This window comes from Natator depressus, chromosome 3 (genome assembly GCF_965152275.1).
Source record: "Natator depressus isolate rNatDep1 chromosome 3, rNatDep2.hap1, whole genome shotgun sequence".
Lineage (NCBI taxonomy): Eukaryota > Metazoa > Chordata > Testudines > Cheloniidae > Natator > Natator depressus.
Window position 1 is genome coordinate 2,737,590 of NC_134236.1, and position 16,559 is coordinate 2,754,148.

Here is a 16,559-nt window from a genome sequence, read left to right on the forward strand (position 1 = left end):
AATAAAACAGTATTTCCAGAAGCAGGGACAGTGAAAAATGATCCTCCAGAACAGAATTCCCAACCAACGAATCAAATTGGCTGCCTTGGTGAGGTTGCTGGGTGAGCAACTGATGAGGAGGAGGCAGAAGGTTTCCTTTGGTTTCTCTGTCTCTTCTTAGGAGGTTCATATGGCCTTTCCTGGGTCTAGTAACTCTGTGGCCTGACCTGCTTCCTCCTTGGTATAGGATAGGAGGCACCTAATTATCTTAATGATACTTAAGAACCTTTAAGAAGTGAAGCCTAGAGAGAGGAGCATGTCACCATCTGACCCTCAGGAACAAGGAACTTAAATTCCTTCTTGCTGTCAAAGGGGAATTTGTCCAAGAATTTAGAAGCACAGTGCCAATTTAAATAATCATATTTAGCATAACAAACATGTCCAGTAATTGGCAAATTCTCATTTGCAGCTGGCTGAAGAGTAATGTGTGTCCAAATAAATAATCTTTTTTTGTTTCTTTACTCAGGGCATAGACATTAGTGATCCCTGCTGTCTGGTTCATTCATGGACTGCAGCCACAACTAAAGAGCTTAGAACAGGATGCATGCAGAACTGCTCAAATCTTGATAATGGGACTTGATAATCAGCTCTTTTGAATGTAGGCATTGGGCATGCTGGTGTCTGCCAGACCTGTATAGCTGGTTCCAGAAGTCACTAGTTAGCCAACTGTTCAGGTAGAGATCCATGAAAAGTGTCCAGGAGTTATGGGATTTCTCCTGGAGAACTTCCACTACTATTTCAGGGGTGTCTGTAATATGGCAAAACTGCAAATGAAAGGCCTTGTAATCATCAAGTTTTGTGTTTGATAAAGAAGGTGAATGCTTTTATCCAGTGAAGAAAAAGAAGAAATAGTTGCTCGTATAAGTTCTTCAGCATGCAGATCCTCTTCCTCAAAGCCTTGCTCCTGTAATTGCTCAGGAACTGTTCTCTAAGGTCCTTGAAGCATTCCCCTGTGATTTGTGAGAGGAGGAGACCTGAGCCTAGATGGAGTTGCAGAAGCTGGCTTCCTAGCAGGCTATAATTCCCAAGCTGCACAATATGCCCAAGACTGGTAATAAGGGTAAGGGGCCAGGAGGGCCAATACCATGGAGAATGCTTGTCTTTTGAACCCCTAGATGTAGGGAAATAATAAAGTGCTCTAGATTCCCTGTCAGAGCTATACAGATCAAATTATTGGGACCTTGAAGAGTGGCTGGAGTGATATCACTCCCTGCTATGCTCAGAGGCTGAGGAGAATGAGTATTTCCTCCTCTAGAGGTAGAGACTACCTTAACCGGGGTCCCAAGCAAAACCACAGCATCCAATGTGGCTGGCACTGAAGAAGAATTTGATACCATAATGGTGCAAGTGGTTGGTAGCATGAATGGTATTCTCACCACAGAGGAGAGCAGTGGCAATTCAGGGTGAGCTGACACTGAGGCCGCCCAGTACTGTGGAAGCTTCTGCTACTGGGGAAGATGGTACCGAGGGCAAACAGATGAAGATGAAGTACCAGGGTCCCAGATACCGATGATGTCAGTACCAAGAGCTTCCATGCTAAGGATTCTTTCTGCCAGGTGAGACATGCACGAAAGGCATGTACCAAAGCACAGTGACTGGTAGCTGAGGGGATGCCAACAGGACTCATTTTCAGCCTTGAGCTGTTTAAAAAGGCATCGTGAGGAGACCTCTGCTTTTTTCTGATGAGGACTGGGTGAGAGTGACCTAGTTTTATGCTTTTTCCTTTCCTAACAACCACCTTTTTACCAGTCCTAGAGCGCTGAGGCTGAACTCACGGGAGCACTTCGAGCAGAGGCTTGTTCTGGTCTGTCATGCTCACTCTCCTAGATCTGTTGTAAGGGCAGAACCCAGTTCTAGCAAAGTCTCATAGCCAGCCATGAGGGGATTCTTTTAAGGGGGGGGATGGGGGGGTGGGAGTCAGTTTCATGTTTATTTAGTTCTAGTTAATTTTTCTTTAGAGTTCTGTGCTGGTGCAATGTGGCAATATCTGAGCTTAAAACACTCCATAAAAATGCTGAATTCCAGATTTTAAACAGTGAATATAAGTTAATAAAAGCTAGTAGAGTAATTTTCAGTTTTGCATTAAAAAGATTATCCCAGTAAGATTGGAGCCTAAAATACCAGAGCACGTCCCCTTCTATGAGCAATTACAAGGGCTGCAGAACAAAGGCAGATAGAACTTCCTTAGAAACAAATTATGAACTGCATGAATCACTTGGAGTAAAATTCACAACACTAAGTCATTCAGGAATCATTTCATAAAATAGAATTTAAGGGCCTAAGTCCTTTATGCACTTGAAAATTTTACAATTTTATCTTTAGTAACCAAAAAATGCACAAAATAGGACTGAATGGTAGAGCAACTCACCTGATTTCTTTCAGTCCTTCTTTCTGGATAACTTGAAGAATCTCTTTATGGCTCATAGGTGTGTTGGGATATTTCTCCAGGACCTGGCATGCATAAACAGATGAAGAGGGCAAAATTACTTATCTGCAATTTTTCATAAAACAAAGTATCTTCTCCTAAATAAATCCACACTTAACAGTTTTCATGTCTCCAGGGCGCACACTGGGAGACAGCAATTAATGGGTTGCAGGAATCTCTTCCCTATCCCTTTCACCTGAGACTATAATTGCAAGTCATGGCAATAGATTAAATACCTAAATACTGCATTGCTTCAAATTTCTTTTTACCATTTAAAGCTTAAAGTAATTGGGATTTTTAGTTCTCACTTAAGTGGATGGACAAATCTGATTGGTCTATATAGGCTACACCTTCAGAAAAAAAAAAAAAAAAAACTTACTAGGTAAGACCTCACAGTCCAACTGCCTTGTCCCTAGAACCTTCAAGCCTGTTGTAAAAGCCAACCGCAAACAAGATGTAAATTTGGTGAACAATTTACGAAAGGTCATGGAGTATCCACCATCACTTACAATTTTTAAATCAAGATTGGATGTTTTTCCTAAAAGATCTACTCTAGTAATTATTGAGGAAGTTGACAGATTTTCATTAAGTTGGTTTTGCATAATCACTCAATTCCCATTTCAATGCTTTTTGTTGTGTTTTAATTCTTTTCCTTTTGTGTTTCAATCAATATATTTCTAACCTTTAACCTCTAACATGAATTTCCTAGTGTGTTTGCCATGGTATTAAGCAAGCTGATGCCTATGTATCTGAAATTTCATTTATAACTGTTGAATGTTGAACTGAGACAGGGTCACATTAACACCTTTGACTCTTTGAACCCAGATAGTCCATGAAAATTAATCCAACTGCACATGATAGCTGTAACACATAAAACACTTTGCACTGGGTTCTAAAACATCACTGTTCTTTCTTTAGTAGCACAAGAAATACACAGATCTACATAAAAAATAATAAACCCTACACACACACTCCTTGTTTCACCTTCCTCAGCACTCTGGAGTATACTTTGGGCAGGGGCCCAGGTCATCTGCAGATGTCCAAGACTCTTCTGCAGCTCATAGCTTGACTTCTGAACCATGTAGCTTTTCTTCCCCTCTAGTGCAGCTTGTGTTTTCTGACCTTGGTTGGTCACACAGCTGAACTGAGCCCTCTCTGCTATGAAAGCATACCCCCACTTCTTTTCCTGCCCAAAGCTTCTTATAAACTTGAGGGACTCAGATACATGTGGCAACACCAACATATGGTTCCTTTGTTCTGTTGCTAGAGATTTTCCACTGCTCTAAATGCCAGTCACCTGTTGAGGGGTAGAAGAATACTGGTTCTCTGAGGTTTGAGCTAACCCCATTGTCCCAAGATGTTTCCATCTGAATAGCCAACCATTTAGATTTAATGACTGACTATTGTCCCTAGTCTAGCAGAGATGTGACACAGCCCTGTCAGCCTATGACAGAATCCACATACTGTAGTTATTCAATAATACTATGAAAATTGCTATAACAGCTTCATAATACCAACCAGAATTCATAAGATGTACAGACAGATTACCCAAATCACCACCGGGGGGATAGGAAGAGGAGACAGGGTGAAAAAAGAAAAAAACTACAGTTCAAAAGATACTATAAATATTCTTCCTTCCTCCAGAACAGTAAATGTTCTACACTGATACACATTTCTAGATGGAATAAGATTGTGTCCCATCTCATCAGAAGTAGATTCAGATGAAGCAATCCACATATTCAATTACTGCAGTTCTTCTACAGAATGACGTCACATATCCTGAAAAAGCTTCAACTGGTACAAAATGCAGCAGCCATTTTGCTTAGCAACACAGGTCAGTGTTAACATCATCCCAGTCAAGTCTCTCTTTGAAACCATGACATTATTCCAGTGGAATACAGCTAACTGCCTATCAAAAGAGAGGCTCATGAGCACTGGAAACAACTTTAAAAGGAGCAGGCATCAGCTGTGAAATTCGCTACTAGAAGAATTAAAAATAACTACTAAACTCATAGGTTTCAGAGTAACAGCCGTGTTAGTCTGTATTTGCAAAAAGAACAGGAGGACTTGTGGCACCTTAGAGACTAACCAATTTATTTGAGCAGAAGCTTTCGTGAGCTACAGCTGTAGCTCACGAAAGCTTATGCTCAAATAAATTGGTTAGTCTCTAAGGTGCCACAAGTACTCCTTTTCTTTTTACTAAACTCATCCAATTCAGAACTAAATGCAAACCTTGTGTCCTCAACTTGGCTTTCCCACAATAATCTCTTTGTCTAACTTCATAGTGTCTTGTGTGTGTGAAATAGTTTTTCCTACTGAGTGGGAAGGAAGAAATACATTGATATTTGTATTTTTAAATATGTGCAAGGTACTCAGAGAATACAGTGACAGAATCACTTATGAGTACCTAGACAGCACCGAGTGAAATGGATGTACAATTCCTTTGCTGCTTCCAGAAAATGAGTATTTTCCAAATATTGCCAACATGAAGTGTTATAAAATGTGTGAGAGAGAGAGAGTTCCTGCTTCAAAAGCAATCCTTATTAAGAGCCCTGGTTCAAGACAGACTCCTAGGTGCTATAATATGAATGAATGAATGAATGAATGAATGAATGAATGATAAGACCATGATGGCACAACCCTTGGTAAGTTGCTCCAATGAAAACCAAAGAACTAGGGTTAAACCAATTAAATTAATCGGCAGCAGGTCTAAAAACAAACAAAAGGAAGTACTTTTTCACACAACACAGTCAACTGTGGAACTCCCTGCCAGGGGATGTTGTGAAGGCCAAAACTATAACGGGATTAAAAAAATAAGTAGATAAGTCCATGGAGAACAGGTCCACCAATGGCTATAGCCAAGATGCTCAGGGATGCAACCCCATTCTCTGGGTGTCCCTAGCCTCTGATTGCCAGAAGCTGGGACTAGACAATGGGGGACAGATCACTCAGTTATTGCCTATTCTGTTCATTCCCTCTGAAGCACCTGGCATTGGCCACTGTCGGAAGACAGGTCTGACACAGGGCCAAAAAAGGTTAAGCAACTTGCAGGCTAAAGGACCCCAAATTCTACCTTTAAAGACATATTAGGAAAGTATATAAAGTGTAATTAGGGCTATTCCTTATAAATAGTTAGCAAAGCCACTGTTAAAAAATTAGAAGATAGTGATTGTAGTAGTCTATGTTTATCTAGATCTTGTTAGAGATTAACAATATCACCAAATGGTTACTGTCTGTCACTGTATTCTATTAGTTCAAAGATCAAAAGGAAATATTAACATTTAGAGAAATTATAAATGTGGTAATATCATGGTCTTCATTTCTCTTTGAAGTATGTAATAAACTACCTGTAAATGGCAGGAAATGGGCAGTTGCCTTATACTAATCCATTCAGCTAATTGCCAGTGGTCCTTAGAAAATAGGAGGTTACTTCAAAGCCACTGTTCTTCACCCAAGAAATGTGGAAGCTGTTTTGCTGCTGGCTTGATTAATCTAACAGTTTGGGGGACTGTCTATCCCATTCTTTGGGGTTTGCCTTAGTGAGCAGTCGCAGCTATCTCAGCATAGCCCCCCTGAGACTCCAGTCACTACAGGATACTGAGCTAGATGGACCATTGGTCTGACCCAGTATGGCCATTCTTATACTCAAAGCACAAGAAGCAAGGACCCAAACCATGAAGGGCTTTATGGAATATAAATCAAAGATGACAGGCCAAAGGGAAAATAAGCTAGTGTTCTGCTGTTTCTTGTGCAATTTGCAGTGGCAGTCAAAAAAGCTAACAGCGTGTTTGGAATGCCTCTATAGAAACCCATGGTACGTCCACATCTTGAATACTGCATGCAGATGTAGTCACCCCATATCAAAAAAGATCTATTGCAATTGGAAAAAGTTCAGAAAAGGGCAACGAAATTGATTAGGTGTCTGGAATCGCTTCTGTATGAGTAGAGATTAATAAGATTGGGACTTTTCAGCTTGGAAAAGAGACTATGAAAGGGGAATATGATAGAGGTCTATAAAATCATGACTGGTGCTGCAAAAGTATATAAGGAAGGGTTATTTACTTCTTCTCATAAGACAAGAACTATGGGTCACTAAATGAAATTAACAGGCAGCGGGTTCGAAACAAAACAGAAGGAAGTATTTCTTCACACAACGCACAGTCAACCTGTGGAACTCTTTGCCAGAGGATGTTGTGAAGGCCAAGATTATAACATGGTTCAAAAAAGAACTAGATAAATTCATGGAGGATAGGTTCATCCAGGATAGCCAGGGATGGTGTCCCTAGCCTCTGTTTGCCAGAAGCTGGGAATAGGTGACAGGGGATGGATCACTTGACGATTCCCTGTTCTGGTCATTCCCTCTGGGGCACCTGGCATGGGCCACTGTGGGAAGACAGGACAATGGGCTAGATGGACCTTTGGTCTGACCCAGTATGGCCGTTCTGATGTTATGTTCTGATGTTTGTTGAAGACAAAAATAACTCTGTTTCATATCAGAAATTCATATCTCATCTTCCCCTCTTTGGTTCACTTTCTTGATATTTGTTATGCCATATTCTCATTTCAACAGTCCTTTAGTCCATGTATAGAATTTTCCAGGGAATATAGGAGGTGGTTAAGATTCTGAATTTTTCTCCCAAAGATTCAACACTTTCATCCCTTCAATTCCTGATGAGAAAACTCCTACCCTCACCATATGCTATTCCAAGGAAACATCGACCAAGAAGAGGGAAAACAAGTTTTGATTTTCCTCATATTATTAAGATAAACATACAGAATATAGGTTGTTTTTCTAAACCTTTTCAGGTTTTAGCACATTGCGTAGTGCTGGGGCTAAAATAGTAATGCAATCCTGGGATGTATAAATACAAGAACATCAAACAGTACAGAGCACTGGCATAATCACTGCTGGAAAACTGTACTCAATACTAGTGTCAACACTTTAAAAAGAATATTGAAAAATTGGATAGGGTTCAGAGATGAATCACAAGAATGATTTGAAGCCTGGAAAACATGCTATCGTACAGTGAGACATTTGAGCCCAGTCTATTTAGCTCATCAATCAAAAGTTTAAGAGGTGACTGGATCATATTATATAAGTACCTATGAAGGCAGAAAATAGCATGCACTTTAATCTAGCAGACAGATATAAAAGACAATCCAATGCCTGGAAACTGAAGTTAGATACATTCTAACTGAAAATAAAATGTGCAAATTTGTAACAATAAGGGTAAACCACCACTGGAACAATTTACCAAAGGATGTAGTGGCTTTATCGCTTTGAGTCTTTAAAATCAAGATTAGAAAATATGCTTTAATTCAACCACAGGTTACAGGTCTTCACGGAAGAGTTACTGGATAAAATTCTATGGTCTGTGTTACATAGGAACTCAGATGCATGCATGCACGCACGCACACACAGCATTATTGCAATACAAAAGATAACAATGTATGACTGTTGGACCCGTACACTCAGTGGTAAGGAAGACAACTAAAGAGAACTGTGAAGTAGCAGAAGCATTGTTGTTTGCACCAGACTTTACTGTAGACGATTATGATGAATGGTGAAACGACTTGTTAACACCCCTCCAATCATAGGGTGAAAGGACAAACAACAGGGTGGGGGGGCACGCTTAAGTGGGTTACGTGCATGTGTGTGTGTGTGTGTGTGTGTTTCTAGAGAGAGAATATGGGGGGGCGGGATTTAAAGTGGATTATAAATAGTCGTAAAAAGCCATAAATTCAGGGTGGGTTTGGGAATATCTTTTATTGGACCAACTTCTGTTGGGGGCGGGGGGGGGGGGGGGAGCTTGTCTACACTTACCCGGGGATCGACGTGCAGCGACTGATTTAGCGGGTCTAGTGCAGACGCGCTAAATCGACCACAGTTCGCTCTCCCATCGACTCCTGTACTCTACCTGAACAAGAAGCGCAAGGGGAGTCAACGGGAGAGCATCTCCCGTCGACATAGCATAGCGAGGACCCCTTGGTAAGTAGATCTAAGTACGTCGACTTCAGCTACGTTATTCATATAGCTGAAATTGCGTAACTTAGATCGATCTCCCCCCGTAGTGTAGACACAGCCAGAGAGAGAAGCTTTTGAGCTTACACAGAGCTCTTCCTGACCTGAAGAAGCTCAAAAGCATGTCTCGCTCTCTCTCACCAACAAAAGTTGGTCCTTAAAAGATATTACCTTACCCGCCTTGTCTCCCGAATATCCTGGGACCACACACCTAAAACCTCACTGTATACTATCAAATAGTAACACCAGATAGCTCTAGACATAAAAAGTACAGTGGTCACTATGATTCAGGATAAGGCTACTTTGGAAATCACATATTTCTCCCCCCATCTCCAAAGCATAATTAGTTATCCACAGTGACTAGCAAAAGCCAAGCACAATTACAAAACAAGTGCAAGCTTCTAAAATTCCCATTACTGTAGGTGTTAGAAAGTGCAATATACGCAGCAAGTTCTACACCCCACTTTAGTGAAATGGGGCCATTTTCTCTCTTGTTGAAGGGAAAAAAAGGCAGACAATATTTGCTAATTTCACTTCAAGACAATAGCTGCTGTGTCTCAGATTTACTCTGCCAGGAACAACTTCCTTCTCAGCAGGAACTTTACAGGGAAGAGGAAAAGGCTCATTATGAAGTTCTGCTACATAGGACTTCTGCAGGGGTATCAATACCTGAAATAACAACTGAGTTTTTCAGTGCCACCATCAGTACAAATATGATAGCATGCAAGGAAGCACCAGCAAATGAGACCAAAAAGAAACAAGGGGAAAACAAAAGGAAATAAAGTACTACAACAGTAGCGAAAAGGGATAAGTCGTCATTTACTGAACCTTAAACACATGCCAACATGACAGACATTAGTATGCATTTAAATCCCACCTTGGGAGAGGATAGCTTCACCTAGATCTTAAGTTCATAGCTACCTTTAAGGAATACACTGTCCTCCTGCCACAGAAACCAGCTAAAGCACATCCGAATGTGAATCATGAGCGACACCTTGTGGCCACACTTTAAAGCCACACAGACAACACAATAATATACACTGTGCAGAATACTGCATTGGCTGACAGGATGGAATCAACTAGACTAGACTTGGTCCTTTCTATTTCGAATTTCTGTGACTATATTTCCTAAAGCAGGGGTAAAAAGCTCTGCCTACTCAATACCAACCTGAGACATAATACACGGTGCAGAACTTTTATTAAAGGATCATTCCTCTGGTTTGTGTTCTTTGATCAATGGTGAAAAATACTGATATTTAAAATTAGTACAATTAAATTTTAAAAATTAACAGTCTACCGAGATGAATGGAAGCAGGTCACACCTCTCAGAGCTACAGTACCAGCTCAGAGAGCTGCAGTGCCAGCTCAGAGAGCTGCTGCGTGCCAGCTCAAAAGAATAGCCTTGGATCTGCAATCCTGTCTAGTCTCTTCGGCAAAGGCAGCTTTATCCAAAAGGCTTTTCTTCTTCTGTCTATCAGTACTGTCGCAGTTTTAAAACTAAGCTGACCTTGTTTACCTCAGTGCACTGTTTAGAAAGCTTACACCAAATGAGCAGCACTCATCCACCTCCAAACTGTACCAGCTTTGAAAAGGAAGTTCTAGATTAAAACTGGCATTTCTTAGTACACCTGCCTGTAGCAATGTTCTGGAAATAAGACTGATACCAGCACTAGTCAGGAACATCACCATCAGACTAAACAGTTTCCCTCCTGCTCCCAATGCTGGTTTAAAGAAAATTTTATTACTTGAATAAAGTGTTTAGTTGTTTGAGTTGTTTAACCAGATAATGACTCTAAACGAAAGCAAGTATACAGTCCTCTACAGGATTCCCACCACATTGTTGGTATTGCAGGTTTTTCCATCTTTTAGTGTTACAGATAAGCCAACCAGAGGATCAGAAATAACAGCTTTAATCACCTTAAGAGAATTTTCAGTTCATATAGTACATGCCAATAGGTGTTTGTCAGCTTTCAGAAGATGCGCTGAGCAAAGCACTCACATTACTTGGTGGTAAAACATTTGCCTGTTCATAACAAGTACAGATATATGAAATTATCCAAGACAAAGTTGTCTGTGAGCAGATTGGGAGACCTTTCATTCTGTCCACTAGAGCCAGGAACAACTGAGTGGACCTCTGAAACAGTTTGGCCCTGTCTATGTAGATTGCTAGTGCTCATCTAATGTCCAATGTGTGTTGTCCTTCATTCCTATTTGCATGAGGTTTTGGGGAAAATGCAGGTAAGTAAGTAGTTTGATTGCTATGAAAATCTGAAACTATTTTAGGGAAGAAACTCAGATGAGGCTGTAAGTATACCTTATCTTTAAAGAATGTACATCTTGGCTCAAATATCAGGGAACGCAGTTCAGAGACTCTTCTGGCAGAAGTGATGGCAAAATTAGGAAAACCACTTTTCAGGAGAGGTATAGTAAGCAGCACATTGCTAAAGGCTCAAATGGTGGTCCCATAAATTTAGACAAGACCAGGTTCAAGCCCCAAGGGGGAAAGGGCTCTCTTAATTGAGGGTACAGTGACCTCTCCTCTATTATTTACCACTCCCCAATTTTTGTGTCATCTGCCACCTTTATCAGTTATGACTATGTTTTCTTCCACGTGATTGATAAAATGTTAAATATCATAGGGTCACGGAGCTATGTGAGGAGCTTGTTCCAATCCTCCGGCAGCAGGACATGCAAAAGGAGGCGGCCATACCAGTACAGAAGCAGGTTACTACAGCGACCAGGAAGCCTGCTACCCCAGACTGCTGTAGGTCCATGGTTAACATTTAGTATTGGCAAGTCATGTGTCACTGCTGTGGTAGTGGGAGTTTGTGAGGCAATTATACAATGGTTTACCATGGGTGGTAGACATAGCTAATGTGCATGAAACAACAGCTGCCTTTCAGAGACTAGGCTTCCCAAATTATCCTGGGTACATCATTGGTACTCATGTGCCCACAGTTTGCCCACCATTAGAAGCCCTTGAATATGTCACCAGCAAATAGCACTACATCATTCTGCAGGCTTTGGCTGACCATAAAGACAGGTTCATGATCATCAATATGGGATGTGCAAGAAAGGTGCATGCCAGATCTCATCAGCACACCAGTATTAGTTACCTGTCTGGACAAGTAGGGATCTTATTCATTCCAAACAAGAGTTATCAACATGGTGACTGTGCCTCCTGCCATTTTACACTGTACTGCCCTAGTTCATAAAATTGTAGCCTGACCACAGAGCACCTAGCAGAAGGTTTAATTACACACTTAACTGATGCTAGAATACACATTTGGCATGTTGAAGCCAAGATGGCGCTGCCTACAAAACCATTTGAATGCCAGTGTGGTCAATGTCATCCATACTGTGCGCAGGGCACAGCACGCCACAATATCTGTGAGGGTAAAGGCAAGAATTTTCACCTGGAGCAGTCTCAAGGACACTGCTGGTTTGTCAGCTTAGCACAGGCAACCAGAAAGTGCACCCGTCATCACTGGGGTTGAGTCCAGGCAAGCAAGGGCACTAAGAGATGCCTTGTCCATATATATACTTACTACTTCATTCACATCACCCTATGATGCATGAGGAATGCAATGCTGTGTTCTGTGGTAGTCAAATAGCAAATAATTTGACATTTACTATTATTTGCAATTGATTGTGTGTGTTTATAAAAACAAGTGTTACTTTATTAAAAGCTTTGAATACAATTTCCAGCTCATTCCTTTTTCCAAGAACTTACTCGCCAACATTGTGGTAAACCAAGACCAATGTGGCACCTTAGAAACTAACAAATTTATCTGAGCATAAGCTTTCGTGAGCTACAGCTCACTTCACCGGATGCATCCACTGAAGTAAGATACATCCGATGAAGTGAGCTGTAGCTCATGAAAGCTTATGCTCAAATAAATTTGTTAGTCTCTAAGGTGCCACAAGTCCTCCTTTTCTTTTTGTGGATACAGACTAACACGGCTGCTACTCTAAGACCAATGTGTTCACCAAAAATGTATTGAAATCATCAAAAGTATTCTGAAAACCATTTCAAACATCACTGCTGCCTGTCCACAAGTAACTATTTAAAAAGGTTAAAAAGTGCAATCATATGGAAAACTGCACCATTATCTGATGTGCAAGCTGTACAGTCTAACTGGTCTCCTTCCCCCTGTTTGAACAGGTTGTACGTGTTTGAAGGGGGTGGTGTGAACAGGGTACATTTGCTCATTTCCAGTTCACTGAGCTGTTCATAGCCCATCCAAACCAACCGTTCTCCAATGGTTGCATTGGCTGCAAGATGTGATAGCTCGGAGCAGAGTCTTCATACACTGGAGCTGGGGGCTGCAGCCTGGCAGCCATCAGTATGGCCCTGCCAAATTCACAGCCTTGTAAAACGCTTCATGGACTGTGAAATCTGGTCTTTTGTATACCTTTACCCTATACTATACAGATTTCACGGGGGAGACCAGTTTCTCTCAAATTGGGGATCCTGACCCAAAAGGGAGTTGCGGGTGGGGGGGTCACGGTATTGCCACCCTTACTTTTGTGCTGCCTTCAGTGCCGAGTGGCCGGAGAGCAGCAGCCGTTGGCTGGACCCCCAGCTCTGAAGGCAGTGCCCTGCCAGCAGCAGCGGAGAAGTAAGGGTAGCAGTACCGCGACCCTCCTCCCCTTCCCCCACACAGTAAAATTACAACCACCCCCACAACTCCTATTTGGGTCAGGACCCTACAATTACAACACCATGAAATTTCAGATTTAAATAGCTGAAACCATGAAAATTTATGATTTTTTACATCCTATGACCATGAAATTGACCAAAATGGCCTGTGAATTTGTAGGGCCCTAGCCATCAGGGTGAGCAGCCGCTCAAACACCTCAACTGCTGTACTCAGTCCTGATCCCTCATCCTTTGGTCATGCCCAAGGAAACACAAGACGCATCTGTGATGGGGTTCTGCGACAACGTGGGACTGTTCTTAATGTTTCCTCTGAATACTGATGGAGTGCCTCAGTTTCCCCTATGCATTTCTTAAGTCTCTAGGGGTTGGGATAAGGGGGTGTAATTGTTGCAGAGCAAAGGGCCAGGGTACATAAATGGCCGACACTCTGTCTCCTGGCAACGGATGGCCTGGGCCCTTCCCCCCTGCCAGTTGAGAGCTAAAGGGTTGGAGAACAAAGGAATCCGGTGACCTCCTGGCCCGCGAAAGGGACAAAGCCCGGGGGGGGGGGGGGGGGTGCAGGGGCGCCTGAAGGGGGAGTCAGTTTGGGGCTGGCTGGGGACATGGAGTGAAGGGCAGACGGGGTTGTCTGGCTCACTGCCCCCCAAAATGGACCCAGCTGAGGGGTCCTGTTCTCTGTACCTAAAAGCTCTGGTTTAGACCATGTTCCTGTCATCTAATAAACCTCTGTTTTACTGGCTGGCTGAGAGTCACGTCTGACTGCGAAGTTGGGGTGCAGGACCCTCTGGCTTCCCCAGGAGCCCCGCCTGGGCGGACTCACTGTGGGAAGCGCAGGGAGGGCAGAGGATGCTGAATGCTCCGAGGTCAGACCCAGGAAGGTGGAAGCCGTGTGAGCTTCTTGCCCTCAGAGAGGAGAGAGGAGAGGAGACTTCCCCAGAGTCCTGACTGGCTTCATAGGGAGCAGTTCCAGAGCATCGCCCAGGGACCCTAGGACAAGTTCCCAGGGTGCAACCTGGACTGTGGGACCACCAAGCCCTCTATCCCACCAACCTGTATTGCCTCTCACACTGTGATGCTGATGTTAAGCTACAAAGCTCTGACACGTACTGCACTTACACAGACATCCACAGGCAGGAACATGCCCAACTGAATTAAATGAATGACCTCCCAGCCACTCATGAACCACCAACAGAGAGGCTCCAGCTCTTCAGCCTTGCATCTCAGAACTGTCCTGTCTTGTTCTGGTCAGAAGCCTGGTCAATGCAAGCTTATTACCTTGTTTGCCACTCTGCCAAAGGGTAGTGGGAGTGCAACAACCTTTGTTAACCGGAGCTGAGATTCCCCAAGCACTTCCATCAAAACACACTACTTTAGGTAAAATATAAAACCGATTTATGAACTACAGAAAGATAGATGTGAAGTGATTATAAGTGGTAGGCATAGTTACCTTATGAAAACAAACAGTAAACATGCTTTCTAAATCCTAAACTTTTAGTCTAAACAAGAGGCGAATCATACAGCTTTCCTCACCCTGACAGATGATACAAGCAGGTTACAGTTCCTCCATACACAGGCCCAGACTACCTTCCAGCCTGGAACCACCCTTCCCCAGTTCAAAATCTTTGTCCTCCAGACGTTCTTCCAAGTGTGGAGATTGGGGACGGGGGGAAGCCAAGTGATGATGTCACTGTCTTTTTTATACTTTCTTCCATCTTGCTGAAACGATCTTTGCTGTGGTGTGGGTTAGTCTGCCCCCATGGCATATGTGGCTTCTCTGAGAAGTCTCTAGGACAGCGGTCTCCAAACTTTTCGGCTCGTGCACCCCCAGGGTGACCTGCCACAGGCACGCCGCCACCGGAAGAAGACTGGAAGACCAGCCGCAGGTGCGCCGGAGGGGAACACCAGCCGTGGACATGCAGAGCTGCTGCTGAAGGAAAAAACGGCGGAGGGCTGTCTGGCGGCACTACTACGGCCGTGCACCCCCTGGGATCATCTCGCGATTGTCTGTTGATGAGCCATTAACACCATCTGGCTATGGATGGCTACTCCTTTGTTGTAATTGAAAGGCTGGTTGTGGGTGTTCCCAACCTCACAACATAGTTCAGTAACACATACAGTAATACTTCATAACATCACATACAATGATAGTATATACATTCCAACAGGTTATTGTTCAACAGATCAAGACTTACAAAATTATACCCCATAAGGCATACTTTGTCCATAACATATCATCATAATTTCACAGTGGTGAATATGGGGGTTCCAGGGTGCTACTTTGAGGTACAGAGAGTCACAACATCTCTTCTCCTGCTCTTGTCCCACTCCTCCATCACACTTTGAGTACTAAACTGTTCATCCAATAGGCACACAAAACCATACAACAGATTCTCTGTGAGCCTCTTCCTTTTTCCATTCTGGTTCAGGGGTCTCTCCCCAAGAGCTCTGGGTGGCTACCTCAGCCCAGGTGAGATGGAAGTCCCTGCCAAAGACACTACAGTAACAATTTCAAATTTAATTCATTTTAAAAAAATATCTGGGCCCTGGTTTGGGGGGCAGGAAGTGGGTGTTACGGCAATCAGACCAGAAGCCTTTACCAGTACTGGTTCTAACACTATTTCAGACTGGGAAAGCCTTATAGGACAGTCAACTGCTGGAAGTCCCAGAATGGATGGAGCAACTTTTCCAGGCAAGTGGTGGAATTCCATCTATGAGAAGGAGATTTTTCATCACCAGCTGACTGAAAAGAGTATCAAGGAGTGGAAAGGGCTAATAAGCTACGGAGAAAGCTGCTGGAAGTTTGCTCTTCCCAGAAATCTCACTGACCATATTGAATTTCTTCTGCTTAAGAACATCTCATGATCACCTGTCAGGAGTGGGGGGAAATTCAGGGGAACATTAACAGGATCCTGAACTAGGATGCAGAGGCTTGCGAACAGCAGAACTGATCTCCCCCCATCTCTCCTCAGCTCGGTCAGTGTACATCAGATGGACAGGAGAAGGCCACTGAACAGTTATGTAGAGTTGTAATCCAGACTGTATTGGATGCTGCTGTCATGCTAAATAATGATGTCTGCTGATATGACAGAGTTACAAAGAAAGGACTATATGCAGAAATATGCACTCATGCTTACTAAGCCTATAATCCTGAATTTTTTAAAACAAATTTAGTAAAAGTGAATTGCTAGCTTTTCTCCCCACCCTCTTGGAATCCATCTGGGATCACATGGAGAGAGGGCAAAGGGGAGCCAGGGAAGGGTCATGGCTTCCACTAAAACTTGAGTCACCTCATTGCATGTAATATCCTCCACCATAAAAATGATATTGGTTATAATAAACAAATCCTTCCCATTATGCTGCAGTTTCCCACAGAATAATTAAGATGGCGTCTGCCACTTACCTAGTTGGGG

General features: G+C 42.8%; 1 protein-coding gene across 2 annotated transcripts in view; it reads right to left on the reverse strand.

Moving 5' to 3' along the window:
* Window positions 1-16,559, reverse strand: part of ASXL2 (ASXL transcriptional regulator 2) — a 242,238-nt gene that overhangs the window by 170,366 nt on the left and 55,313 nt on the right. For both annotated transcript variants that reach the window (XM_074947312.1, XM_074947311.1), the window contains exon 2: window positions 2,408-2,490. In XM_074947312.1, the coding sequence (XP_074803413.1) occupies window positions 2,408-2,490 (83 nt within the window). The remainder of the gene's footprint in view (window positions 1-2,407; window positions 2,491-16,559) is intronic.